The following is a 25,821-nucleotide window of genomic DNA, read 5'->3' as shown; positions in this document are numbered from 1 at the left end:
TATAACTGCTCATTCTCATATAATTGCACATTGTAAGAGTCTGTATGTATATCTGCATGTAAAAGTACAGCTTTTTCATGTCTTCCACTTATTTCTGAGTTTGCCTGACAGTTGCTAATTCTTGTATAAAAATAATCATGTAAGATAAACACAGTACTGTGTTACTCCAACCCTCAGTAGATCTGCTTTATGGCAAGACTTCCCAACACTGACTGGGGTATATTCAGAACACAAAATATCTCTGTGAGTCTCTACACCTATCACATACACACAACCATAAAAGTCTACTATTTGTCAATTAAATGAAGAGATTACAGTTAAGCACATTTTAATACTTCAGAAGAGTGGCATTTTAGGAAGCACTGAGCGATTCTTGCAGCACGTCAAAAACCAAAATGTATTCCTTCAATTGTAACTGTTAACCAGCTAGTTTCAGCCCTTGAAAGCTGCAGTCTAATCATTTGGACTGCCTTAACAAAGAACAGACTCTGAAGGAGCTGACTTCTTCAGTATTTAACCCAACATATCACATACTTACATCTGGCATTTCTGTACAGTAGAAAAGGGTCCTGCAGCTGGAAATCGAGGTCTTTAGTAATAGGTTCTGTTCGATTTTCCATGCTCAGTCTGTTCATAATTGTGAAACCATGCCTTGGAGAAGCAGATCTGAAAATTATCAAGTAGAAATCACATCAAGTCAAGGAAAGAAAGAAATTACTAGAATTTGTTCTATAGTTCTCCAAAATGTAGTTTTTAAAATTTTTTTTTATTATTATTTCTAAGAGATACTACAAAAATCTAATTTGGTTGCCAAGGAAATAACAACTGACTCCTGCAGTGTTTCATGCAATCCTTTTAATTATGTCAAAAACCTACACTATGTATGAGGAATAACAGTCTCACTGTAGCTAGAGAGTATGCTGCATCTGCAGTACTACCATTTGAGGTCCAATGACTTAGGCAAAGCATAATCATATCTGCATGTCCAATTTTCACTTCAAGTTGTAAGGCCTACAACTTCTGAACAGGCAAGTTGTTACAAAACGCCACTTTGTCCCGGACCATCAGCATCATGTTATCCAACCACCACTATCTACCCTATAGCTTCTCGCTGGAGTAGGAAACAGCAATTAGAACAATTCAGTCATGGGCGGGAGCAAGTATATTTTTAAACACTCAGGTTAACAACTGCAGGTAGTAGCAGTCATTCCAGACAGGATTTTTCCATACCATCTAAAGCATAAGAACAAAAGTGAGGGTGCTGAGACACTGGAACAGATTGCACAGAGCAGCTGTGGAAGCCTCATCATTGGAAGTGTTCAAGGTCAGGCTGGACAGAGCTTTGAGCAACCTGATGTAGTGAAAGATGCCCCTGACGGTGGCGGGGGGGGTTAGACAAGATGATCTTTAAAGGTCCCTTCCAATCCAAACAGTTCTATGATTCCATGACTCTAAATCATTATGCTCATTCATTGGGGTTACACTTCAAGTCACTTAGATAATTTTAATTAATGCAAGCTGTTAAACCTATCATGATCCTGACAGGAGATATGACTTTCAAACCAAGTATGACAATAAAGGAAAAGATGATGGCTAAACATTTGGGAAAAGTGGCATCTCTGGTAATTGCTGGTAGGTGGATTTCTCTACGAAATCCAAAGCACAGGAACCTGCATTACAGGATTGGAGTCAACAGAAAATTAAACAAAAGTGGAACCCTTAACAAGAATCCCCATTTGCAACAGTCACTACTTCATTTAAAACAAACACACAAACAAAAAAACAGTCCACTTCCGCTGGTGTTAACCCAGCTGGAAGTCTGATTTTTTGACTGTTCCTCAGAATTTGCAAAGATGAGACAGGTGGATAAATAAGTCAGCTGAAGTAAAATGGTCACATTACTTTACATTGTAACAACAGTAATAAGAAGCAACAAAGGCAACACCAGCGGTCTCCAAAATATGGTCTGTTGGCAATGTTTTTTCCACAAGACTTCAAGACTTTGTTCAAAGCCACAGGGAATGAAAGTTAAAACTGATGGGGAGGGCAATGTACGATGTTACTGACAGCATAAAACCTGTTCCATACTGTTGCCTATAGGGCAGCCAGGGTAGCAATCTCTGCTGTAAATGGAAACTTCCTCAGCCAACAAAAAGAATGGTGAAGGATCAGAGATGCTAGGAGTGCCAGGTTACACATCAGTTCTGGAGTTTTAAAACCAACATACCAGGGAAATACTACTTCTGTTTTGCAGTACACAACTAGCCACCTCCAACTACTGCTAGCACAACTAAGGGCCAGTTCCTTCCTCTTGTGGTGGTAATTATAACAGCATCTCATCTCCACTTACCTGAAAGCAGCTTAGAAAAATTACTGATGACAATTTCCACTTATGGTACAAAACAACTCAAAAGTTTGAAATCAGCATTCCCACTTCACACGAAGGTCACAGTCTCTTGGGTCTCCCTGTCACTTCACACATACATCTCTCACTTTCTCAAAACAATCTCTTGCTTTATCAGTTCTCCTACCAGATCCTCATCAACATAAGTGCTGAAGAAAGTTTCTGCTTTGGTGTCCCATCCCAGCAGCTACTGCAATATCTGCTTACTGTATTATTTTCTGATTTTAGCAATAGTCACAGGGAAATGCTGGGGCACTAACTTGGAAACCCAAACGTAGTGCAGGCTTCACAACAGATCTAAGGTACATGCTAGAATAAATGATGAAACCAATGCTTTGAAAAGCTACCACAGGAGCTGCTGCTAAAAGAAAGCACTAAAACCATCCAAAATGTTGGATGAAATATGCATGAAAAATTAAAAATCAGACACAAGCAGTATGAAAACTCCCTAAGGCGGGAACACAATACTTCGCAAGTTCTACCATTCCCTTAGTTTAAAGAATATCATTATTTATTTCACTTTTTTTGTTGTTCAGACACCTTTTAAACTGCAATTGCTACATCCTATTTAAAACAATGTAACAGATTTCTAAGGTTTACCCATATAGAGATTTAAATCACATTTGGAAGTCTTATTCAAATACAAGGTGATGTCTCCTTCCCAGTGTTTTCTTCCCCACATTTGCCTCTGCCAATTTCAGTTTCTTTTCACTCTTGAACAAGGAGGAGCATTTTACTTCATTCAGCCAGGCTCCATCCCAGCTAGCTTTTCCACATCCACAGGTTTCACCTGCAGACATTAAAGCATTATGTCCTCACCTTGTGTAAACAAACAGCGTTCCTTCCACATCAGTCTTCTCCTGACGAAAAGGAAAGTTAAGAAAGTTGAAATCAGGGCAGTGTTTTGCTAGCCATCAGCAAGCCCCCCTTTATCTCTGTTTCACCAATACCATCGGTTACACTGTGCTTACCCAAGCCATGAAAAAAGAATTAAACCCAACTTCATCAGCTGGTGGAGAGAGACTGCAGCTAGCACAGGTCACCATGCAGCTGACCCAAGCTTTATAACAAGACATGAAAAGGCTAAAGGCTTGACGCCATGAGACTAAGCACTGCGCTGGATTAACTCTCCACCACGCCCGAGGGCAACGCACAGGCCAGATTCAGGGAGAGGATTTTTCCAAATGGCGCCTGGCCTCAGGGGCGGCGCTCAGGCGGGTAAGGGGGAACCGCACAAAAGGCAGATCGCGCAGATTCTTCAAACACAGGCCCTAAGCCCCACCATTATAGCAAACCAGGAACCACCTGCAAATAGCCGGAACGTTAAGTTACCAAAAGCTTCCCCAAGTTAATGAATGGTTTTAATCTTCACTAGACTTTTTAGCATTTGTAACTCCAACACTGTTTTGCACGCATTTTGGCCCTGTTACGGATGTCTGAATGGCAGAGGAGCTCCTGAGCCTCACGCCCTGGCCTAAACCCCAGTTCCCTACAGCCCTGCCCTGCAGGATACTACAGCCCTGTGAGCCTTTCAAACCCCACTTCCCAGGCACCGCAGGGCTTCTCGCAGTCCCCAGAGAGGCTGAGCCAGGCACAAGCCCTCACCCCACCTGAGGAGCGCAGGGAGCCCCCCCAGGACGCCAGGCCCCGAGGGAACCCCCTCAGCACAGCCCCCACAGCCACCCTGCCGCCTCAGCCACGGCCGCACGCCCACCCCCTTCCCCCTCCCCCCGCCCCGCCCCCAGAGGAGGGGCGGGGCCACCTCGCCGCCCGCCCCCTGCTCCGACGCCCTGGAGTGGGCGGGGCCGCTTGTCGCCCCGCCCCGCCTCTCGCGGCGGAGGGGGCGGGGCGGGGCGGCCTCACGTACCCACTCGTTGGCGCGGTGCCCGAAGGTGTAGAGCGCCACCTGGCTGGCCACGTCCACGATGCTGCTGATGTAGGGGTCGTGCTGCTGCAGCGCCGCCAGGCTGATGTCCAGCCCCTTGCCCAGCAGGGCGGCCCCGGCCACCGCCGCCGCCATTTTGCCTCCGACAACAACACAGGGTTCCTAGTAGGCGCAACCAATCCAACGCCGAGAGGAAGGGCGGCGGGTCCCACCCCCGCCCGCCCAGGCGGAGGGAGAGCGGGCGGGAGAGTCGCAGCCCAGGCGCCGCAATCGAGCGCCGAGCGCCGCCGGCTCAGGATTGTTGCCGTTGGCGACGGGGCAAGCTGAGGGGCGGCCTGGCGGGGCCCGCCCGGGCCGCGGGGAGGGCCAGCCGGCTTCGCAGCGCCTCCTCCGGCAGCGACCCGCCGGCGCCGGCAGGTGTTCGCGCGGTGCCTGGCGCCCTTCGTTTTCAGGCCTCTGCTGCCGCTGGGGTGGCCACAGGCTGCCTTCATTTCCGGAGGGGCAGCTGCGCGCCGGAGGAACCGCACGGTTCCCGCGGCTGCAGGCCTGAGAGAACCGGCGAAACTCGGCGGGAGATGCCGCCAGGGCGCAGGCCCTCGCTGTGCCGAGCAGGGAGTCCTGCGCGCCCACCGTGTGCCCCTCAGCCTACGCGGGAGAAGGTGTGGTGTGCACCACAACATACGCGGCCTCTGGAGACCGGGGAGCCACGCAGGCTCGGCCTTAAATATGCACGGAAGCATTTGGGTGCGCAGGTGTGCCTGCGGAGAGAACGTCCGCCTGAGACTGTGCAAAGTTAGCACACGTATCTGTAAGCACATGTATCCATCAGGACGTGTGTGCTTCTTGTGTGCTCACACGTGCACTGATGCAACGCACGCACAGCGCTTGGAACAGGAAGAGAAGTTGGTTGAGATCCGTGAATATACACAGTCTGCATTTGCTAGCATATGCTCACAGAGTTCTGCATGGAACTTGAAGGAAAAGGAACACGAGTGCAAACTAAGCCATCACACAACCCTTGTGTCTGTACATATATATATATATACAAACGTACATGTGACAAGCAGCTGAAACATAAACAAGCATACTATGATATGGAGATATACAAACAGCAGAGGAACAGATGGACAAGACCATGAATTTAGTCACCATATTTTCCCGTCAGACACACATATTTATTATTAATCTATTGATACCAACAGTTTACAGCAAATACGTGAGCTTTATGTGGCATGCAGATAAACTCAATATGTACTTGATCTAAAAGATTTCCTCAACTGTCCAGCCTGAACTCCCTGAGACAGCAAAATTTTTATTTCATCACCTCAGACCGACGTAGCAATTTTGGAAGGAGTTACCACCTTCTGTATATAGAAGCAGTAGGGTGATATATTTCCTTCCAGAAAAAGGGATATTCTGGGAGAACCAAAGGCAAAGGTAATGGATGCTATCTTGTTTATTTGCAGTATCCCTGACACAGCATTTTTAAAAGGGCAGTAGTTGGTCATAGGGGATGAAGACTGCCATTTTGTTTTCTTCCCTCCTTTTCACTCTAGGCCAGATGGAGCCTGTGGGATAGAGTGAGCAGTAGCAGCTGCTCTGAGAGCAAAAGGGCAAGCCCAGATGAAAAAGCTTCCATAGTGTGAAGTGGGGATAGCAGAGAACTGAGAGACAGCAAGCTGGGAATTCATAGTACTAAATGTAGGGACAGTGAGTCTCTACAGTGGAGTTAGGAATGGGCATGCTCTCAGAAAGGACAGAAAGAGTGGCTGTTCTTTGGGACTCAGGAGAGAATATGTAGGTTTTGTTGGAGCCCAGAAGGCCACTAAAAATTGCATTACCAAGAATAAGGACCTACAGCTTTCTCTGCAAGCATATGGTGGGAGAGGATATCTCTATACGTACTCTTTTATTATAATACATTGCAGTCTTAGTTCCTCTTTTTCTAAAGCCACCTTGTTTCAGTTGGGGCTGTAGTGAAACACAGCTTTAGAGTTCAGAAGTTTTTAAGTGGTTTTGGTATACTTGTGGTAGGAAAATGGCTCTAAGCAGCTCTATTGCAAAGCTCCAGCTGACTTACAGATCCTGTAACAGCAAGGAAGATATATGGGCTTATGGTGGACAAGGGAAACTGCTGTCCTTGGTCTGGAAATGACCAGGGTAGAATGGCAAAACCCAAAAAGTAGTAAGTAGGAAAGATAAGTCATGTTGCTCAAATAGTGAACAGACGCACAATCAATTCTTTTTGCTGATTAGATAGTCCTCAATTCCCAGTTTCCAGGCACACCTAACCACATTCCTCCTCATGTGCTGGAGTTTCTCATTACCATCTCATCTCCAATTCTTTGGCCATTCTCCTGCTTACAAAAAGTCCCAACTTGTAATGGAAGTGTCAAACACTTTTCCAGATGCCTTTGTTCCCTCCAACAATAATACTTACAAAAAAGATGCCCTCCTTTTTTTTTTTTTTCTGGTGGTGGTGGGGAGGCGTTATTGCAAAGTCCCATAAGGAAGAATGTGTTATGGAAACTGTATTTCAAAGGCTATTCATTTGAATTGAAAATAGTTATAACTGTTATCGTGCAGGAGAAAGCAGTATACAGAATTTAGAAGGTGTATTGCAGCCCTGTTACAACTGAAAAAAAAATATGTTTGAAGCAGAAATAAGGTGTCTTTCAACTTTTACAACTTACCTTGTTTCTGTTGTTGCCCCTCTTGTCAGGCCAAGCAGTAACCAATACTTGAAGCCTTGCACATTTGTTATGTTAGAGAGACAGACTGACAGGCTCAAGAGTGTCTCCTGTGCCCTTCTCTTGACATAGGAAGATTGTAGAGTGTCCTGTTTCCTTGAGCTCCATGGAAGAAAACCCAACTGTGAGGGTTAATATCCTGAAGTAGGCTTGTAAAAAATTTCACCTGTCTGTTTTTGTGGCCTGTTTGTGGATGCTTTTTTAGAACTACTTCCCTCCTGGATTATTGTATCCCTTTCTAACATAGCTGGACGGATAGTTCCCTAGCCCTGTGTTTTGAGTCAGCAAACCTGTCAAGCTTCTGATCAGGCGTTTTTATATTTTCTGTTGCACTGTGAGGTAGCTTCTGCTGGTTCCAGCTGTTCTGCTATATAAGTGGGATGTAATTGCTCCTTCCATTTAGCCTGAAGTAAAGGTACTTAATAAAGCCATTAGTTCTGCCTTGCTTTATGGGATCATTTGATAGTAGACTAAAAATTTTCCAATGAAGCAAGATCTTGTTAAGAAGAGAAACACTGAATTCTCGCTGCATCTAAAAAGTTAAAGACGTTTTAGCAAAAATGTCACAGCTTAAAAAGGTTGATTCTTTAAACTGCAGTTATTTGCTTACAGTCAGTAATCCAGTAGTCCATAATAACTATCAAATTGAGTTAGAATGATTTTGCTGTAATTTGTTTATGAAACAAAGTAATTTTCTAGCTTTCAAAATGTCATAATTTCATGAAGTATATAATTAGAATGTCGCATTTTTGTCCTCCACCCACCTGGATACTATTCTGTTAAAAAGCCCCACACCTATGCTGTTGACATGGTATGAAAGACATTTTGTGTAGGTAATATCCAGACCGATTTAAGGCAAAATCCACACAGCATGATGTTCTTAAGGTCTCCATTAATAATAAACATTAAAATGGTTAGGCCAAACCTTTTTGCAAGGATTGTTCAAACAGGTATTAAGCCTTAGCTTCACATTCAAGAATCTATGGCACTTACAAAGATGAAGTCGTGCCTCCTACAGCAAATTGTTGACACTGAGGATATGATTTTATGTGAATATGCTCGGTGGAGCTGCTGAGTGTGCACAACCCTTGTCCCAGGTCCCAGCCATTCAGTCCTCCCATTCTGGCACCTTGGTACTGTACTGGCACAGGTGCATATGTGGCCACAGTGTGAACCAGTCAGACTGGGTAAATGAACTGATTTAAAAACAAGTGTTCATACCGCTGCTGAGATCACAGCCTCAGCTGACTGCTTTCCTACCTGTTCACATTCAGTCCTTTCTCTGAGCAGCAATCTTTCTAATAAACAGCAGGAATCACTTGAGAAAATGTAGTGTTGAGCACCTCATTTGCTTCACTTCCTCATCTCCAGCCCCTTTGGAGTTATTATTGCACAGTAGTTGCCTTTTCCTCTTTATTCCTTCTCCAAGGCTGCCATAATTTTCTTCTCAGGCTGACTGCTGACACTGCTGCTGCCCCTGCTAGCGGAAAGGGTGCTCAGGCAGTATTAATAAGCTCCTCTTACTCCAGCCAGGGCAATTTGAATATCTTTGCATGGTGCCTCCCAGCCTGCCAGCTTCCTGAGGAATAGTGGGTTGCTCTTGGTGGGAGCAAGGATGACCCCACATCTTGGTTGTGGATGAGGCTTGGTTACCCATGCTCCACATATTTCTGGGGATATGCTCACAACCCTGCAGCATGGTGGCTCTCACCACTTGGGAACCAGTGCCCCTGTAGTTTGTGCTGGAGGCTAGCCGCATCCCTTCCCAGACACTGTTGAAATGTATGGTCTTTTCAGCCCACATTTATTACAGGGTCTCAGTAGCTAGCATTAGAGTGCTTTCTTCACACTCAAAAGTTGAAATTGTTGGTTGTACTGTTTGTCCACTTCTTAACTCCAGTCCTAATGGGTAAAGCAATTTTAGTCTTTTTGTTAGTAATTTATTACTTGCTAAAGTTTCCTTAATGATTATAGGGTCAGGCTATGTAGTTTCATCTGGTGCAGTTATTAAAAAAATCTCTCTCTGTGCTAAAACTAAATCTGGTTACTTTCATTCCAATTCAATTACAGTTAAAAAAATTGACACTGGATTTTATTATGACAAGGCAACTATTTTGGGCCAGTATTGAGTTCTTCAGTAATTTTGTTACCATAACTGTATGTGCTTATAATCAATAAAATATTGTTGATAGCCATTACCTTATTGCTCTCCTGATAAACTGCCATAAACTGATGTTTTGATCCGTCAGCTTCATTCTTTACACAGTTGATTGGCTAGACAAACCACCAAAATACTGATGAGGATAGGGCATTCCTGCTATTTCCCACAGGTTAATAAGAGATAATAGTAATTATATATTACCTAAGATAATACCTTTCCAACCACATCCTTCTGGTAATCACCATTTAATTTGGCAGAATCAAACACCTGTAGCTCTAAAAGAGCTATTTTCCAACTAGTTACAGAGAAGATGGCCTTGTTTAATTAATTCCTAATATGAAAAGTTCCATTAGATAATTACATTAAGTCAGGACCTCATTTTTACACCTCACCTGGCATAGGAGCTCTGGCTGTATTAAGGAAATAGAGTCATTACAAAGTTCTGCTACTGTTGCTACTGCGAAGAAGCTGCTAGCAACACTGGAGGAGTTGGTTTGGGTTTTTTTTTTGTTTGGTTGGGTTTTTTTTAGTTAATTGATGAACTAAAGAGAAGCGCTGAATAACTGTTTTGCCTGTAGCTGTTACAATGTTACTTTATAAAGATAATTTGTATTGCCTTCTCAACTGACAGAAGTATCTTCTTGGTTTTTGTTGGGTTTCTTTTTGGTTTTTTTGGGTGTTTTTTGTTTTGTTTTGTTTTTTTAAATGAAGAATGTTGGTGTTTCATTAAAGACCGATAAAGGATTTCATAGCTTTAGACATAGCATATGAATGAAGTAGGAGTGTTGTAACAATACTGAATTCTAGAGAGCTACAACAGATAAATTGTGATATAAAGAAGGATCCTTAAAGTTAAAATAACCAAGCAAGTAGAGTGGGGGTTCTGCCTCAAATATTCCCCCAATCTTCTTGTATTTTTGACAGCTGCTCATGAAAATTGCCATGGGGAAATTCTTGTGATGCTAATGGCTGTTTCATACCTGCTCCTGCAGGTGGAGAGAGCTTGTGCAAGTCTTCTCACAAATGTATATTCTGCAGTTAAAGTTAGGCTTAAAAGCTATTGTACATGTTTTTTAATGTGACATCATCTAACTTATAATAGCATGATCTTTACACTTTGGTATAATGCTTTGGGTGATCCTTTTATTTGTTACTGGCTTTTTTTGGCTAACAAATATCAATGAGATATTTGTTTTAAAGTAAACTTCCTTTCAAACTGAAAATTGACTTTTTTCTTTCGTTATGCCTCACATTGCAATAAGGATCCACAATTAACTCTATGCTTTAAATGCAATTACTTGCTTCTTTCTGAAACTTAAGGATGCATCACTTTGATTTTATTTCTTCATTTTGATTATTGTTTGTGTTGCTCTAGGGTTTGTGGGTATGGGAAGAAAGGCCTCAGTAGAAAAAGGAGCTCAGATTTGTGTAACTGTACCAAGAGATAAAACTTGATAGCATTTGAAGTGTTGCCCTTGGAAACAATAAATGTCATCTATCCCTGGTTTTTAGGAGGGATGGATTTAGGCAAAGGCACCTTCCAGCAGGCAACCAATAGAAGATTTAAGCACTTTGAATGAAATTTTGAAGTGGAAACTTGTGGTAGCACCACAAACCTCCAGTGGGTATCTGAGTCTGGGTTTATTACACTCGTATGAATTTGTTTCCCTTGGTGAATTCTGAGAGCTGTGAAGGCGTTTGGCAGTCCCTCTCCTACAATCTGATTTTGTCATTTTCTGGTGATGCTGTGCTATGTCTTCTGTCAGATTAAATTTACAGGCATGTTACCTTGCTTGACAGAAACATGAACCACAAGGATTTTTCAAAGAAAATCTTGCATAACCAGTAACAGGCTGAGGTTTCTTTCTTCCTCTTATTTTTCCTGCTGTTTTTTCCAAATCTGTTAATCTTATTATCATCCTAAATTAATCTTTTAAATGTAATCTTCAGCTGAACTTGTTTTGTGATCTGTGGTAAAATTGCTGTTTCATTTAAGCACTAGTAAACCTAACAAGACTATGTAAAACTAAAACAGGTTGAGGACACTTTTGTTAAGTGTTTCTGTTATTTACTCTTGGCTTACTACTCAACTTTAAGGAAAGATCTTTCTGAAATAGTTTTATGTGGCTTCTGAGGGAGTTCAGTTACTAACAGATCAAACAATACAATGTATTTCATGGTGCTCTTAGAATCACAGAATGGTTGAGGGTGAAAGAGACCTCTGGAGGTCATGTTGTCCAACCGTCTCAAGCAGGGGCACCTAGAGCAGATTGCCCAGGACCTCCAATACTCCAATGAGGGAGATATCGCAACCTTCTTATGCAACCTGTGCCCGTACTTGGTCACCCTCTGTCTTGGTTTTGGCTGGGATAGAGTTAATTTTCTTTCTAGTAGCTGGTACAGTGTTATGTTTTGGATTTAGTATGAGAATAATGTTGATAACACATTGATGTTTTTAGTTGTTGCAAAGTAGTGTTTACAATAAAAGTCAAGGATTTTTCAGCTTCTCATGCCCAGCCAGCAAGAAGGCTGGAAGGGCACAAGAAGATGGGAGAGGATGCAGCCAGGACAGCTGACCCAAACTGGTCAAAGGGGTATTCCATGCCATGTGATGTCACACCCAGTATACAAGCTGGGGGGAGTTGGCTGGGGGGAGCGGATCACTGCTTGAGAACTAACTGGGCATTGGTCAGCGAGTGGTGAGCAATTGCATTGTGCATCACTTGTTTTGTATATTCCAATTCTTTTATTATTATTGTAATTTTATTACGATCTATTATTTTCTTCCTTTCTGTCCTATTAAACTGTTCTTATCTCAACCAATGAGCTTTACTTTTTTTCCCCACTATTCTCTACCCCATCACACTGCGGGGGGGGGGGGGGGGGCAGGTGAGCAAGTGGCTGCGTGGTGCTTAGTTGCTGGCTGGAGTTAAACCATGACATTCTCACAGTATTTAAAAAAAAAAAAAAAAAAAGGTGTTTCCTGATGTTCAGTGGCAACCTCCTGTGTTTCAGTTTTTGCCTGTTGCGTCTTGTCCTGTCACTGGATGCCACTGAAAAGGGCCTGGCTCTGCATTCTTTGTACCCTCCCTTCAGGGATTTATATATTTTGATAAGATCCTTGTGATCCTTCTCTTCTCCAGGCTGAACAGTCCCAGCTCTCAGCCCTTCATCATGGGAGAAACCTTTATCATCTTTGTGGCCCTTCACTGGACTCTCCTCAGCATGTCTATGTCTCTTGTTCTGAGGAGTCCAGAACTGGACCCAGTACTCCAGGTGTGGCCTCACCAGTGCTGAGCAGAGGGGAAGGATCACCTCCTTGAACCTGCTGAAAGTACTTTGCCTAATGTAGCCCAGGACACCGTTTGCCGCCTTTGTGGCAAGGGCAATTGCTGGCTCATGTACAACCTGGTATCCATCAGGATCCCCAGATCCTTTTCTGCCAAGCTGCTTTGCAGCTGGGTGGCCCCCAGCATATATTGGTGCATAGGGCTGTTCCTCCCCAGGAGCAGGACTTTGCACTTCCCTTGTTGAACTTCATGAGGTTCCTGTTGGCCCATTTCTCCAGCCTGTTGAGGTTGCTCTGGATGTCAGCATGACTCTGGTGTATCAGCCACACCTCCTAGTTTGTTTCACTTACAAACTTGCTGAGGATGCACTCTTAAACAGGAGTTTAACATCTTAAAGAGTTCCTTTAGTCCTTATTCTAATCAATATGATTCTCGCTCCCCCCATCCCCCACCCCCCCACCCCCCCTTTTTCTGGTGCAAGAGCCAGCATGTTTTATTTCATCTCTGAATCAAAAAGAAAAGGGGGGCAAGGGGAGAAAATGCATGAGACAACTTGGTATATTGGATTGTATAGGAGAGATAAGGATTGGAAGAGAACTAGTGATAGTATTGTGTTATTGTTGATATAATACATGAGACTGGGAAAGCAGGATGCATGTGCAGTCGCAGCTGATGAGATGAGGGGACAGAAGAACTAGGAAGAATGGTATACAACAGGCAGAGCTGAGGTTGAACAAGGCTTGCCATGGTGGAGTGGAAGGCAGAATTAGCATGGGGGTAAAACTGAAGGAGGCTGGCAGCCAGAATGAGACAACTGCTAGGAATAAAATGAAACGGAAAGGACAGAGTTGTGTAGATCTTGGGGCGGAAAAGTTCAGGTAGATTTTATAACTGGAAGTAGAGTAAGAGGAGTGTTTTGAGGTTTTGATGGAATGAAATGCTGAGCACAAGTAATCAGCACTGGGTAATCAGTGTGCCATCACTACTGGAAACTGCCCTTCTGCTACGACCGTTTTTTATGTCACTTTAGTCACTGCTTGTGACATGACCTAGTTGGAAGTGGTTGCTGTTGTGGAACAGAACGTATGGAGAGTCTTTCCTCACAGAGCACTGAGCGATTAGGAACCAGATACAGCATCACATACGTTTTCTGTCTGAGTGGTTTCTGAGGGATACAGGACAACAAGTGTTTTCTCTGCCTGCTTGAGAAAGAAAGGAACATAGACTTAAGAGTTGTAGAAGTTGGTTGACCATCAGGAAAAATGTTGTAATGATTGAGGAAAGCATTTATGAAAGGATAAAACCGCTAGAAAGCATCTCTCTTTTCCCTACTACTTGGCAACAGTTGCCACAAGATGTAAAAGCCCCATGTACAATTCCAAGAGATATGATACAGCTTAAAATTTTCAAATATCTTAGTATCGTTAATTCCAACTGACAAATAGCAGTTACATCCTAAAAGTAATTGTATGTGAATAGAGAATGCTGTTTGAAATGTGGTTTAGGGTATAGAGGGAAGAAAAGGCTTAGGGTGCTATTTTTAACATTCTATCTTGGATATTGCTGTTTGCAAAAATTATAAGAACAAGCTGGTTTTGTCCGAGCTTTAGGTAGCTGGGTAGTATATGTATGTGTGTTTGTATTTAAAAAAAAAAAAAAAAAAAGGCCTAAAATGGGAGGAGGGCTCATTTTACTTGTCACTAAAAATTTCAAGCAATGTAATGTGAAGCTTTTCTGAAGATTGATTTCCTCTAGCATTGGGTTATCTGCATGAAATCCATCAACGATGATGTCATTTTCGTTCAATGCAAGTAAATAAGATGGGTTGGCTTATGGGTTTTTCCTTTCACATGGCAAATCCATCATGCTATGCTAGGAGAGAATCATAACCATGTTAAGCTTGTAGTTTCATTGATTCTCAGGTGTCCTACGGTACTGAGGAATATGATCTTTGTTCTGTGAATGACAATACTGCACTTAAACTGCTACAGTAACAGATAAAAAGGATCCCACATTGGCCTTTTCCATAAAAGTGACTCTGAACAGATCTTTGATTTAAAGCAAAAGCAGTAGCAATGGGAATGGAGATTCCACAGTGTTTCTGGGCGACCTGTTCGAGTATTTTACCACCCTCATAATGAAAATTATTTTCCTCATGTCTAATTGGAATTTCCTCCTTTGTGACTTGTCTGCTGCCTCTTGTCCTTTCACTATTTACCTCTGACAAGAGGCTGGCAACAACTTCTCTATACCCTCCACTTGAATACCTGAAGGCAGCAACAAGGTCTACCTTAGTCATCTGTTCTTCAGGCTTAACAAGCCCAGTCCTCTCAGCCTGTCCTCATATGTCATGTGCTTCAGCCCTCTGATTTTCTTAGAGGCTCTGGACTTCCTCCCATATGTCAATGTCTTGCACTGGGTAGCCCAAAACTAGACGAGGTACTCCATTTGTGGTCTCACAGAATGACTTCCCTGTGACCTGTTGGCAACATTCTTGCTGGTTAGGTCTGGGATGTGGTTGGCTGCCTTTGCAGCCAGGACATGCTACTTGCTCATGTTCAGCTTATTGTCTACCAGGACACCTGGTCCTTTTCTGCAAAGCTGCTTCCCAGCCTCTGTTGGTGCATGGGATTATTCCATCCCAGGTGCAGGCTTTTCCACTTGCCATTGTTGAACTTCATGTGGTTCATGTCAGTCCATTTCTCCAGCCTGCTGAAGTCCTTCTGGATAGCAGCTATGCCTTCCACCATATTGACTTCTCCCCCAATTTGGTATCATCTACAAGCTAGCTGAGAGTGCACTCCCTCTGATAATCATGATTGTTAATAAAGGTGTTACACAATATTGGCTCCGGTTTCAATATCTGAGGGACATATGCCACCAGTAGTTGGCCACCAGTAGGACTTTGCTGATCACAACCCTTTGAACATGTCAGTCTGGGGAAATTTTCACCTTTCTTACTTATCCAGTTTGCGTCTCTACAATTTGGCTACAAAATATGGGAGACTGTCAAAGGCCTTGCTAAAGTCAGGGTAAGTGACACCCATTACTCTCCTGTTCTCCACAGAGGCAGTCATCTCGCCATAGAAGGTAGTCAGGTTGGTTTGGCGTGGTTTGCCTGTGGTAAATCCAGTACGGCTGTTCCTTTTTGTCCTTTGTGTGCTTGAATATGGCTTCTGGGATGATTTACTCTATAATCTTCCCAGGAACTGAAGTTAGCTTGACTGCCCTACATTTCACTGGGTCCTCCTTCTTGGAGATAGATGTGGTTTGTCTTTCCAGTCATCAAAAACCTCTCCTGATAGTCATGACCTTTCAAAAATGAGAGAGTGACTTTGCAGTGACAGCTCCTGTCATTCTAAGGATCTGTGTATGTCCAACTGGCTTAAGTGCTCCACTCCCACAGACTGCCACAGGGTTCAGGGACCTGGAAAGCCTAAAGTCAAAGCTTGCTAGGAAGAAAAAAAACCCAAACAAAAACTTAAGGCAAAAGAGGCACTGAGTACTTGAGCCTTATCCATGTCCTTTGTCACTAGGTTCCCTGCCAGATTGAGCTGTGGGTCCACATTTTTCTCAGCCTTCCCTTTGCTGCCAATGTGTTTACAGAAGCCCTTCTTGCCTTTTATTCTCTCACTATTTCAAACTCCCTCTGAGCTTTGGTTTTCCTAACTCCATCACTGTGTTCTTGGGCCATGTCTGTGTATTCCTCCTGGGTATCCTGTTGCTGCGTGCACCCTCTGCATACCTCCTTTTTTGCATTTGAGCTCAGATGGGAGTTCCCTGTTCATCCATGCTAGCTTTCTGCTACGCTTGCTTCACTCCTGCCTGTCAGAATGGCCTGTTCATGTGCACTGAAAAAGGGGCCCATGAGGACCAACCACCTGTCCTGGGCCACTTTGCCCTGCAGGGCAGTCTTCTGTGGGATCCCATACAGCACATTCCTAAACAACCTGAAATATTTCCTGAATTCCAGACTTGTGATTCCCCTTTTCCCATTGCTCACTTCTTTCAGGACGCTGAACTGCAGAATATCATGTTTGCTGCAACCTAGGCTGCCTTTGACCTTCACATTGCCCAGCTCTTCATCCTTTATCATGAGTAACAGGTTGAATGCCTCTCCTAGTCATCTTGTTGATAATCTGCTTCAAGAAATTGTCATCAACATCTGAACATGATTATTCATGAGAAGGATTTGATTTCATGAAATGTCTAGTTCAAAATTATAGATTAAAGAAGTTTGAATAAGTTTCCAAAACTACTGGGTAATTATCCAGACAGAACTGTTTAAAGCTCTCCCACTCCTTATATTAATAGGAGCCACAATATTCCCATGCTGACTATGAGGGGAAAAATCAATATCAGCAAACGTACATACATATTGATTTATCTTCCCTTTTGGTTTTCTAATTTAGTAAAGGCTACTAATGCAACATTACATAAAGATTCTCAGGAGAGTAAAAAGGCTAATAAGATCAGGTATCACTGTTTATTCTGTGGAAGTGAACTGACTTTACTGTACATAGCCAACTGTTGAGTTGGCCAGTACAGGAAGGCCACCGTGTACTTTTGAGCCATGTATCAGAGGGCATTATTCCAGGGAAGTGGACTAAAAGGAGCCATCAAGATGACTTTTTGGAATGCGGGCCCAGCATGCTGTTAGGATGTGTGTGTTAGAGAGGAGAGGTCCAAGGGAACAAATACTAAGAATTTTTTTCCACATAGCAGTCCAAGAAATGTACATGTATTTGAACATCTTATTATGCATGTCTGTTCAGAGCGGTTAGTAACCTTTGTCAAAGTAGGTTAGGAAAGGGTTTTCTGGTCATGTGCAAGTTCTTTTGCAAATATTTGATTTTTAAGATGATATTTCATGTGTTGTATAAGGAAAAAGGAATGCATTATGAAAATGATCAATTTGCTTTGTTTACTCATTCTAAACAAACTGAAAGGAAGCAAATGGGGGGGAGGGAATGTTTTTATGACTTGAAAACTGAAGTTTATGACTGTCCAGAACACCAGAACTTTGCCATGTGGGAAAGTAAGTCAACTATACACACACATTTTATATACTTAGAGGTGAAACTAAGACATGATATAGCTCAAGGTACTGCATGTTTGAAACAATATTAAGCTTCAGAAACAAAAATTGTTAATTTCACAAACAGTACAATTAACACAGCCATATCAATATTGTAATGCTATTTCTTGCACTGAATATTAAATCTCAAGATATTCAACCTTATAATTAAAATAGATACTCCTTGTTATGTTACAAACATGAAAGTGCAAGAAGTTATAAAATGGGAACACCATTATCTGTATTCTTACTGTACATCATTTATATGCACAGATTCATGATTGGAAGTATCATCTCCTGCATTCCATGTAGTTGTTTCCCTGCCCCCTTTTTGAGCATAGGACATTCATGAGGGCACTGTCAAAAAGTAGGACATTTCCTTATCGTACCAAAGGACAAGGAAAACAGCAGATTACTGAAAAATAAGACTAATTAGGTCAGTGAAGACCCAGGCTCATGGAGGTATTGTCTCAGAACAGCTGATAACCTGCAGCTGAAAAATCACATTTTCAGGATGATTGTAAAAGTTGAGTTCTGTCTCCCAAGCTCCAAATTCCTAATTTTTCAACCTTTAATGTATTTTGCCATCAAGGCTTTCTAGTAGAGATGTAAATGCAAGAAGTCTTTGTCCCACTATAATTGATTGAAAATTAATTTTCATTAGTCACTTTCATTGGACCATCAACAAGTTCTTGCTTATGAAGCAGGATTACATCTTGCTGTGGAGTGCCAGATGATAAGGTGGCTATCTCCAAATGGCCATGATATCATAGTTTAAAACCAAATGTGTTCAGACTGCTCTTTCCCAGTTGTCCATCAGCAGACTGTCATTCCTGCCTAGAGCTACAATAATTCTAGTTTGGCTTAGTATAGAGGTGTGCCTTTTTTGTAGGGGCAGAGATTTTACTGTAAATGTGACCTCTTTACTCAGTCTTTTGGTTCCAAGGGTGGAGAACATAATATCACAGAAGTAAGGTATTCCAGTGGTCCTGGCAGAAAGTAGTACTTGAACATAACTTAAATATTATAAGACATTAACTCCATGGAAACAGAATTACAAGGTTACTCAGCCAGGCTTAATTCTAGTTTCTTTCACATAGTCTTTTGAATATAATTTTCTTGTTATGCATCTCCTGAAACACACATTTTCACCCACCCCAAGTTTAAATATATAGAATGTTGTAACTGCACAGTTTATTAAAACAGCTGAATCATTTCTATTCATAGCCTTTATTTTGCCATTTGAAAAGCAGGATTGACTAATAAAAAGTGTAGGTAAACATACTGTTATGTCATATCAGCCCTGGAGAATAAAAAGGGACTACACCTGCAGAAGATGTGGAAGCTACTCTCTCTAAGCAGAAGACTGCTAGAGATCCAGGCATGGAGTTCTAGACTAGCTTCTGAGGTCAGTGACTCTTGTGGTCTGGGATGTTTCTGGTCCTATAGCTTGTTCTTTTTCCTTTCTGAACATATGGAAGCCACAATTCTTTTATGGAACTTTAATTTGACAAGATTCACGTCATGTACATGACAGAAGGCCTCGAAATCTGGGCAATTTTCCTTGTCAGATTGCAAGTCCTAGCTCTGAAGCATTTATTACCCATTTTCATTGGGAATTTCTAATATATGAGTTTTTAAATATTGTAAGAAAAAGCACTTCTTCCCCTGTCTTAGAAGTGACTGATTATTTTTTCCAGAAACTTGCAGAATAAATTCAACCTGCAACCTAAGAAATTTAAATGCAAACAGTTAAAAGTCTGCTATCAAAAACTTAAAAGAATGTCTTGTAGCAGTGTTGCCTTGTACTTATGTTGTGTGAAAATTTCATTTTCAAATGAAAATCAAATTACAGGCTACCGTTTAGTAACACCATAGCTCATGTGTACTAATATGGGTTTTCAGTTCTTTTATTACAAGATCTCAAATAACTTCACTTCTCTTGGTGAGATGCAGAAATACTATATTAATCTTATTTTTAAGTAAAAATAGGGGGGAAATAGGCTGCAATTGGTCTATATAAGTGAAGAGGCAAGATACATTTGAGGTTAGAGATGAAATAATTTACCGAGTCCTTCCTGTTAACCTTTGAAACAGCAGCTCTCCTTTCTGAAAGGCTCTTTATGAAAATCTTAGTAGTTCCATCTTTGTTTAGGATGGCTGCATTATTCCCTGAAGTCAATGTGACTCTTAGACTTCATTAAGTCTTGAATTAGGTCTCTTATTGCTGCTTGCACAGTCACAAAATCTTGGTTGGTGACAACAATCCATATATTTTTTTTACCCTGACATGTTCTTTTGTAGGTGATGCTCTGCATGTCCTGCCCAGGTGCCTGGTCAGTGAATCAACAAGTATTTTAGATATTTACTTCCATTATTTTGGCCTGGTTAGTGCAAAACCATGAATACCTGTGACATCTTGTTGTCTAGAAAAGTGCTTGTCAACACACAGAGTAATTTGGAAATAATTCTGGATAGCTCCTAATAGAGGAATCTCTTGATGCCCTTTCTTTATTTAAAGTCCATTAACTGTAAGTTAAATGGACACTATCAAGCAAAAATTTGTATGGAGAAAATTTTTAATGTATTTTAGCCATAGGCCTGCATCTTTTAGAAATAATTTTTAAAAGTCAACACTGATACTGTTTGTTTATATTTTGCTTTTCATTTTTATTATAATGATCAGTGTAGTTCTTCATTTGTAATCACTTCCACCTTTTATTTCTAATGCGCTAGTCAGTAGTTCTTCATCTCATGTAGCTTGGTGAAGTTATTAACCTCTTTACAACCAAGGATTTGCCCATATTAATGAAATACCTCTGAAGATACCTAATACTTAATCTGTTTGGACAGTTTTCTGCTGGTGATAAAATAATGAGAAAAAATTTCAAAAATATTTCCAGTATTCAGAAAGTTTGCCAGTAGAAATACTGCCAATATTGCATGTTAATGATGCAGCTTCCTTAACTGAGATGTCTGAATTATTAGGGTCTGTGGGGACACTGTTTTTCTCAAATCATCCTCAGGCTTCTTCAGAGGTTTTTAGGATGTATGTTACTTTCCTGAAAAATCTATTTTCTGATCATTAGTTTTCTGATCAGAGGAAAGGAGGCCCACCTGCATGTAGCTTTCCCTTTTCACTGTTCATCCAAATGCTTCGGTGATATTAGCAAAATATATGAAACAGATAAGTCAAAATTCAGTCTCAGAGAGTGAGATGAAGGGATGGATGGATCAGAAAAGTCATACAAAGAAATCACAATGCATACTGCATCCTGTTACGAAGAAATCTGCCTGAAGATTAAAAGTGTTTGCAGCCTTATGTTCTCCTAGATCTTTCATTACTTCCAAAAATCCTTAAAAGTTTTACTGCAAACCAAATCTTTTCCACCTGAGGTTAGCAGGAATACCGCACATCCTCATATGAAAGTTAGGCTTAGTCATAGAAAGCCACATGCATGCCATGATCAGGTTTCATTCTCGTAACTGTGTCTCCCTGGTGCTCTCTTTCCCTGTGAATTGTGGAGACCAGAATTTTTGGGGAGAGGAACACAGAGCGTAGAGAAGAGAGAAAGATTGATTTAGTTCATAGTGTGACAAAATGCTAAAAATCTTGGGGGTATACCTACGCAGAGATATGACTACAAGCTAGCAAGGAGATGTCAAGTGTTTCTTTCCATTTCTGCAAGTTTCAATAATAAATTACCCTGCACTTCCAAATCTACTCCTTCCACCCCCAGCTGGGAACACACTAGCTTCCACAGTGCCTCACAGATGGAGGGGAAAGATGGGAAGATGTCAGTAAAAATATCCTCACTAACTGTATGTGGTGGCTGGGAAGTAAAGGGTGGAGGATATGACACTTTGGCTAAGTCAAGATATGTCTTGAAACTAATATTAGGGAAGAAATTCTCTTCATGGTAATTTAAATATGATCTGAACCCAGAAAGCTAAGTGGGGATGAGAATGAAAAACTAAGAACAAAGTATGCAGGAGATGCAATGCATTGTGATACCTTAAATAGTGCCAAGTACTGAAGAAACAAAAATAAAATATGTTGCACGTTCTTTTTTTCCCTTTTTTTTTTTTTTTTTTTTTTTTTTTTTTAAGGGTTGAAGGAGGGACAGCTGGTACATCTCTTTTATTCAAATACAGTGTATTTTAAGATATACTCTGGCTTATCCTTTGGAAGATTTTCATGTGTTTAGTAAGCTACTGAATAAGAGAAAGTAACAAAGGTGTTGAGTAATTCAGAGGTCATCGATCTTCTCTGATTATTCAACAGTCATTGTCACTTGGATATTAAGGATGACAATATTTTGTTATTACAAAAGTAAATGATTAAGGAGCACTTTCTTTATATACCACTTGAAGTAACTTCCATGTGTTGGCCCTTCATAGGCTGACATTTTATTCAGTGAGTTCATGATTACCCAGTAGTTTTCCCCCCACCTTATAACTCATGGCTCAGTTCACTTGGTGGGTGTTTGTTTTTTCCTTTCAGAACTGAAGATAGTTTACTTAGAGAGGGGAGTGCAGAGTGCTTTTTGCTTTGTGAGATATTCTGTGACACAAATAGCTGTCGGTAAGTGGTATCCTCAGTCCCTCCTGGAATCACTTCTTACGTTCAGAATAAATAAGGTGGTGGAAAATATCTTTGTTCCCACCCTGCTGCATGCGTGTTTTCTGGTGGAAGATGATAATTCAACTGGTGACGCATTCATGATGTGCGTTGAAGTTTTTCAGGTCCAGTTCTGCCAGATGTGCAGACCGTAACAGGCCAAATGCAGTCTTTTACTTTTGTCTACAAAAAGTTGAGTTGGCTCTGGCATTAGTTCTAATTGTTTAAAGTTACAAAACAACTTTTTTTCCTTTCTTTTAACCCTATACAAAAGAGAGGGCTGCTAGTGTTGCAAAAATAATTGAGTCGGAGCCTGTTGCAATCAAAAGATGATTAGTTTCTTGTGTTTATGTCTGTTCTGATGCGAACCAATCTATTATGTCTGTTTTGTGTTCCTAAGGATGCACTATTTTTATGTGGAACTTGCAAAAGCAGAGACAGTTCACTGATGTTTATTAGTGACCTTGTCTTGTCCTCTGAATTATGGACAGTCTGCTTTGAACACTGGGAAATGCTACTAGCAGTCATTGTGTGGATGTTCGGGTTTTTTTGTAGTTGTTTAACCTCTCCAAGGCCCTGCTGCAGTTCTAGATATAAAAAAAGAGAAACTGAGTTATGGGTGTTTAAGGCTGAAATATTTATAGAAGCAGTTTTTTATTTAAAAATAGCATTTGTGCCTGAGAAGATCAGGCGTACCACTTCAGAATCAGTAACCAGATTTTAGTTTATATTATTAATAGAAATTACATGAAATTTGATAATGTAATTTAGCTGAAAATATTTTCTTTCAGTCTAGGTTTTGGAGTGTTTTTGTGTTACTAAATGGTATAAAGAAAAAAAATAATTATTCTGTATGGTTTAATAGTTAGATGTTACAAAGACAAATAGTTGAATTACTGTTTATTAAAGAAGGGAATATACCAAATATTAGAACATACATCATAGAAGTTAGATCTTTCAAATTAAAACAGATGCAAGGGATATTAGAAAAATAATTTTGCTTGCGATGAGAAGATGGGATTCCCATCTATCACCAACAAAGTGCTATAAATTAAGATGAAAATGTGTTCTAGAAATAGATTAAAATTAAAAACTGGATTGTTTAGGTTCAAAAGTTTCCTTAATTCCCTGTGAGGGAAGCTTCTGTGGACTTTCAAAATCCATCCTTATTAAAAATGAAAAGCAACAATATGTGGATTCCTGAAGCTGTTATTGATTTGAAGTCTCTATTTAGGTTGATAAACATTTTACATGAATGAATGTCAAGTACTGCAGGGTGTAGCCCAATTGATTTTAAGGTGGTGGCAATCATTAGAGCTCCAATATGAAAAGTGTATCCAAATTAGGGTCATTTGGAAATGCTTCCTGATCTGAGAAGTTATATATTGATGGGGTTGAAAGGGTAAAAAAGTATCCTGTGTGTCTCTTCTAAGGCTCAGGCAAAGAATGTAACATACTGTGGTGTTTTTCAGCTCAGTGAAACTCTTCCACGTTCTTTGTAAAATGCTAAATTGTGATAAGGAGTAAAATAAATGACTATTGTGAGTTACTGCTTTGACTTTTCAAATACTGTCTTAGAGCACACCTGGGGGCGGGGGAGAGAAGTGCCCTCAGAGCAATGATCCACAACTCCAAATCAAAAATGTAAATTTGAATGCGTTTTGAAGAGGGGTTTTGCTCCACTTTCTTCAATATTTGAAGATATTCCCAGTAATGTGACAACTCTCTTAAATAAAAATTTGAAGAAAAAAGTCTTCCTAAAACTTTGGATACCAACTATAGAAACCAAAGCCTGTCTGAACGAAGAGAAAGTCCTGCTTCATGTTTCCTTAGAATGACAGATCTCCTTGTCTTTGCAGCCTTCTCCCCAAAACCAGCATGAAGCAGCATTCTTGACTAGTCAAGAGAAGGCAGCATGCAACCATTAATATTAACTGTATCACATCACACCATCTGGCTCCACCAGCTTGGAAATGATGGATATTCTTTAGTCACGGCAGACAGGAAACAGCAAATTAATTGGAAGTACAATTGTGATTTTTCTTTTACCCCTTACTCTTGACTCCCCATGGTCTACCATTCATTTTGCCTTTGAAAGACCTAATACTTCTAACTGTATTGGTTGGTCTATTAAGAAGAGAGCATTTATTGTATACTAGAGCAGTAAGTATATAAAGAAAAACAAGAAGTAGGTGGAAGCTGGTGTAGAACTTAAGTTTTCTTTTAAAAAACACACCTTTTTTAAAAAAAAACTACAGAGTTGAAGGAATATGCTCTTCTGTGAAGATCCATGTAACATTTATTCTCAGAGGTATTTATGGACAGAGAGAGGAATGTTAGCATGTAAGAATACTGCTAGCCAGCCACCTACTCACCTTTTTATTTCCTAACACATAATTGACCCAATACCCTTGCTTTATTTGAAAATACATTTGATCTTGCCTCCATAAGTATGTTTTTTCTACAAGCAAAGTTTCCAGGATCCCTGCAATTTGGTTTGGTTGAATCTGAGCATAAAGAACAAGATCTTATTCCCTGTCTTCATAGATGCTCTAAAAATTAATTAGCCCATGCTTTGCAATGCTTTGAAGAGTTAAAAATGCTATGTGAGCATTGAAATTTGGTTCTTCACTCTAGTGTAATCCAGTTTTTGATTGCTCTGCTTGCTATATTACCAGGAATTGAACTCTTGCAAAATAAGCAAAATCAGTCACAGTTATTAATCAAATGAGACTTCAAGTAGAATTTAGGGTAACACCAGATATAGTAAAGCTAGTGAGCAGATTGCATTCTTCTCCTGGAATAAGTACTGAGCCAACAAAACTACATGCTCTGGGTTTCACTGTGCTGCCTAATACGCTACCTTTCTGTAACTGTAACATATGTCTGATAGCTCAACAATTTATGGTCATTATAGATCACACTGAACCTTTTGGTAAAGTTTAGAGGACCAAGCTAATTTCCTGTTCTTATAATTATATTCTGACCAAATTCTTACAATAGCTAAATAATGTCACACGGCATTTTTCAATTTCAGTCTCGAAATATGGTGTGTTGTTAATTCAAAATGAAGCTTTAACTCAAATGTCAATTCTATCTTTGTGACTAGTAAAATTATTTTTAAACAATTTTTGTGTGCTCTCAAGTTTTTTGGATGCGAGGCACTCTGAATATCATCAGTGACTGTATTTGATGCTGCTGCAGACTATGGGAGCTTCATCTCAAGGACTGAGAAACTTAGAACATGGGGAGTCACGAGTATGTTCTTAACTAGTGCCAGAACATCAGCTCAAGCTGGTTGCTCCTTTGTGTCACTCTTAGGGCAAGAGTGTGATTCATCACTTCCATTTTGCTGAATGCTGAAGTGTGGATGCATCTTTATGGGTTAGATTTTGCTTCCATTGAAGACTAAATGGCATTCTGATCTCATTTGTAACAATGTAAGTTGCGAGTAATTTGGTAAAACTGATTGACCTACACAGTCTAATTCTTGTGTGAGATCTTGTCAGATTCAACAGCTTCACTGGAAATAGGTTTGGTCTTAGCAAATACATATATTTAATTCCCTTGAAAAGTATGTGCATTTCCCATGCACTGGGGAGCATGTCTGGATTCTGGTTTTCACCAGTAGAA

General features: G+C 40.8%; 2 protein-coding genes across 5 annotated transcripts in view; one reads left to right on the top strand and one right to left on the bottom strand.

Moving 5' to 3' along the window:
• Positions 1 to 4,448, bottom strand: part of DCP1B (decapping mRNA 1B) — a 47,183-nt gene extending 42,735 nt beyond the window's left edge. Inside the window, exons 1-3 of one of the 3 annotated variants that reach the window (XM_049822249.1) lie at positions 4,272 to 4,448; positions 3,224 to 3,264; positions 539 to 666 (exon numbers count right to left, since the gene is read on the bottom strand). In XM_049822249.1, coding sequence (XP_049678206.1) covers positions 539 to 666; positions 3,224 to 3,264; positions 4,272 to 4,424 — 322 coding nt within the window. In that variant the 5' untranslated portion in view covers positions 4,425 to 4,448. Of the gene's footprint in view, positions 1 to 538; positions 667 to 3,223; positions 3,265 to 3,375; positions 4,100 to 4,271 lie in introns of those variants that run through there. The other 2 variants (XM_049822250.1, XM_049822251.1) reach the window with 2 other exon arrangements.
• Positions 1 to 25,821, top strand: part of CACNA1C (calcium voltage-gated channel subunit alpha1 C) — a 492,824-nt gene that overhangs the window by 8,502 nt on the left and 458,501 nt on the right. The window lies entirely within an intron of this gene.

The sequence above is a fragment of the Accipiter gentilis genome, chromosome 18 (assembly GCF_929443795.1).
Source record: "Accipiter gentilis chromosome 18, bAccGen1.1, whole genome shotgun sequence".
In the NCBI taxonomy this organism is placed as follows: domain Eukaryota; kingdom Metazoa; phylum Chordata; class Aves; order Accipitriformes; family Accipitridae; genus Astur; species Astur gentilis.
This window is presented reverse-complemented; position numbering and strand designations above follow the sequence as displayed.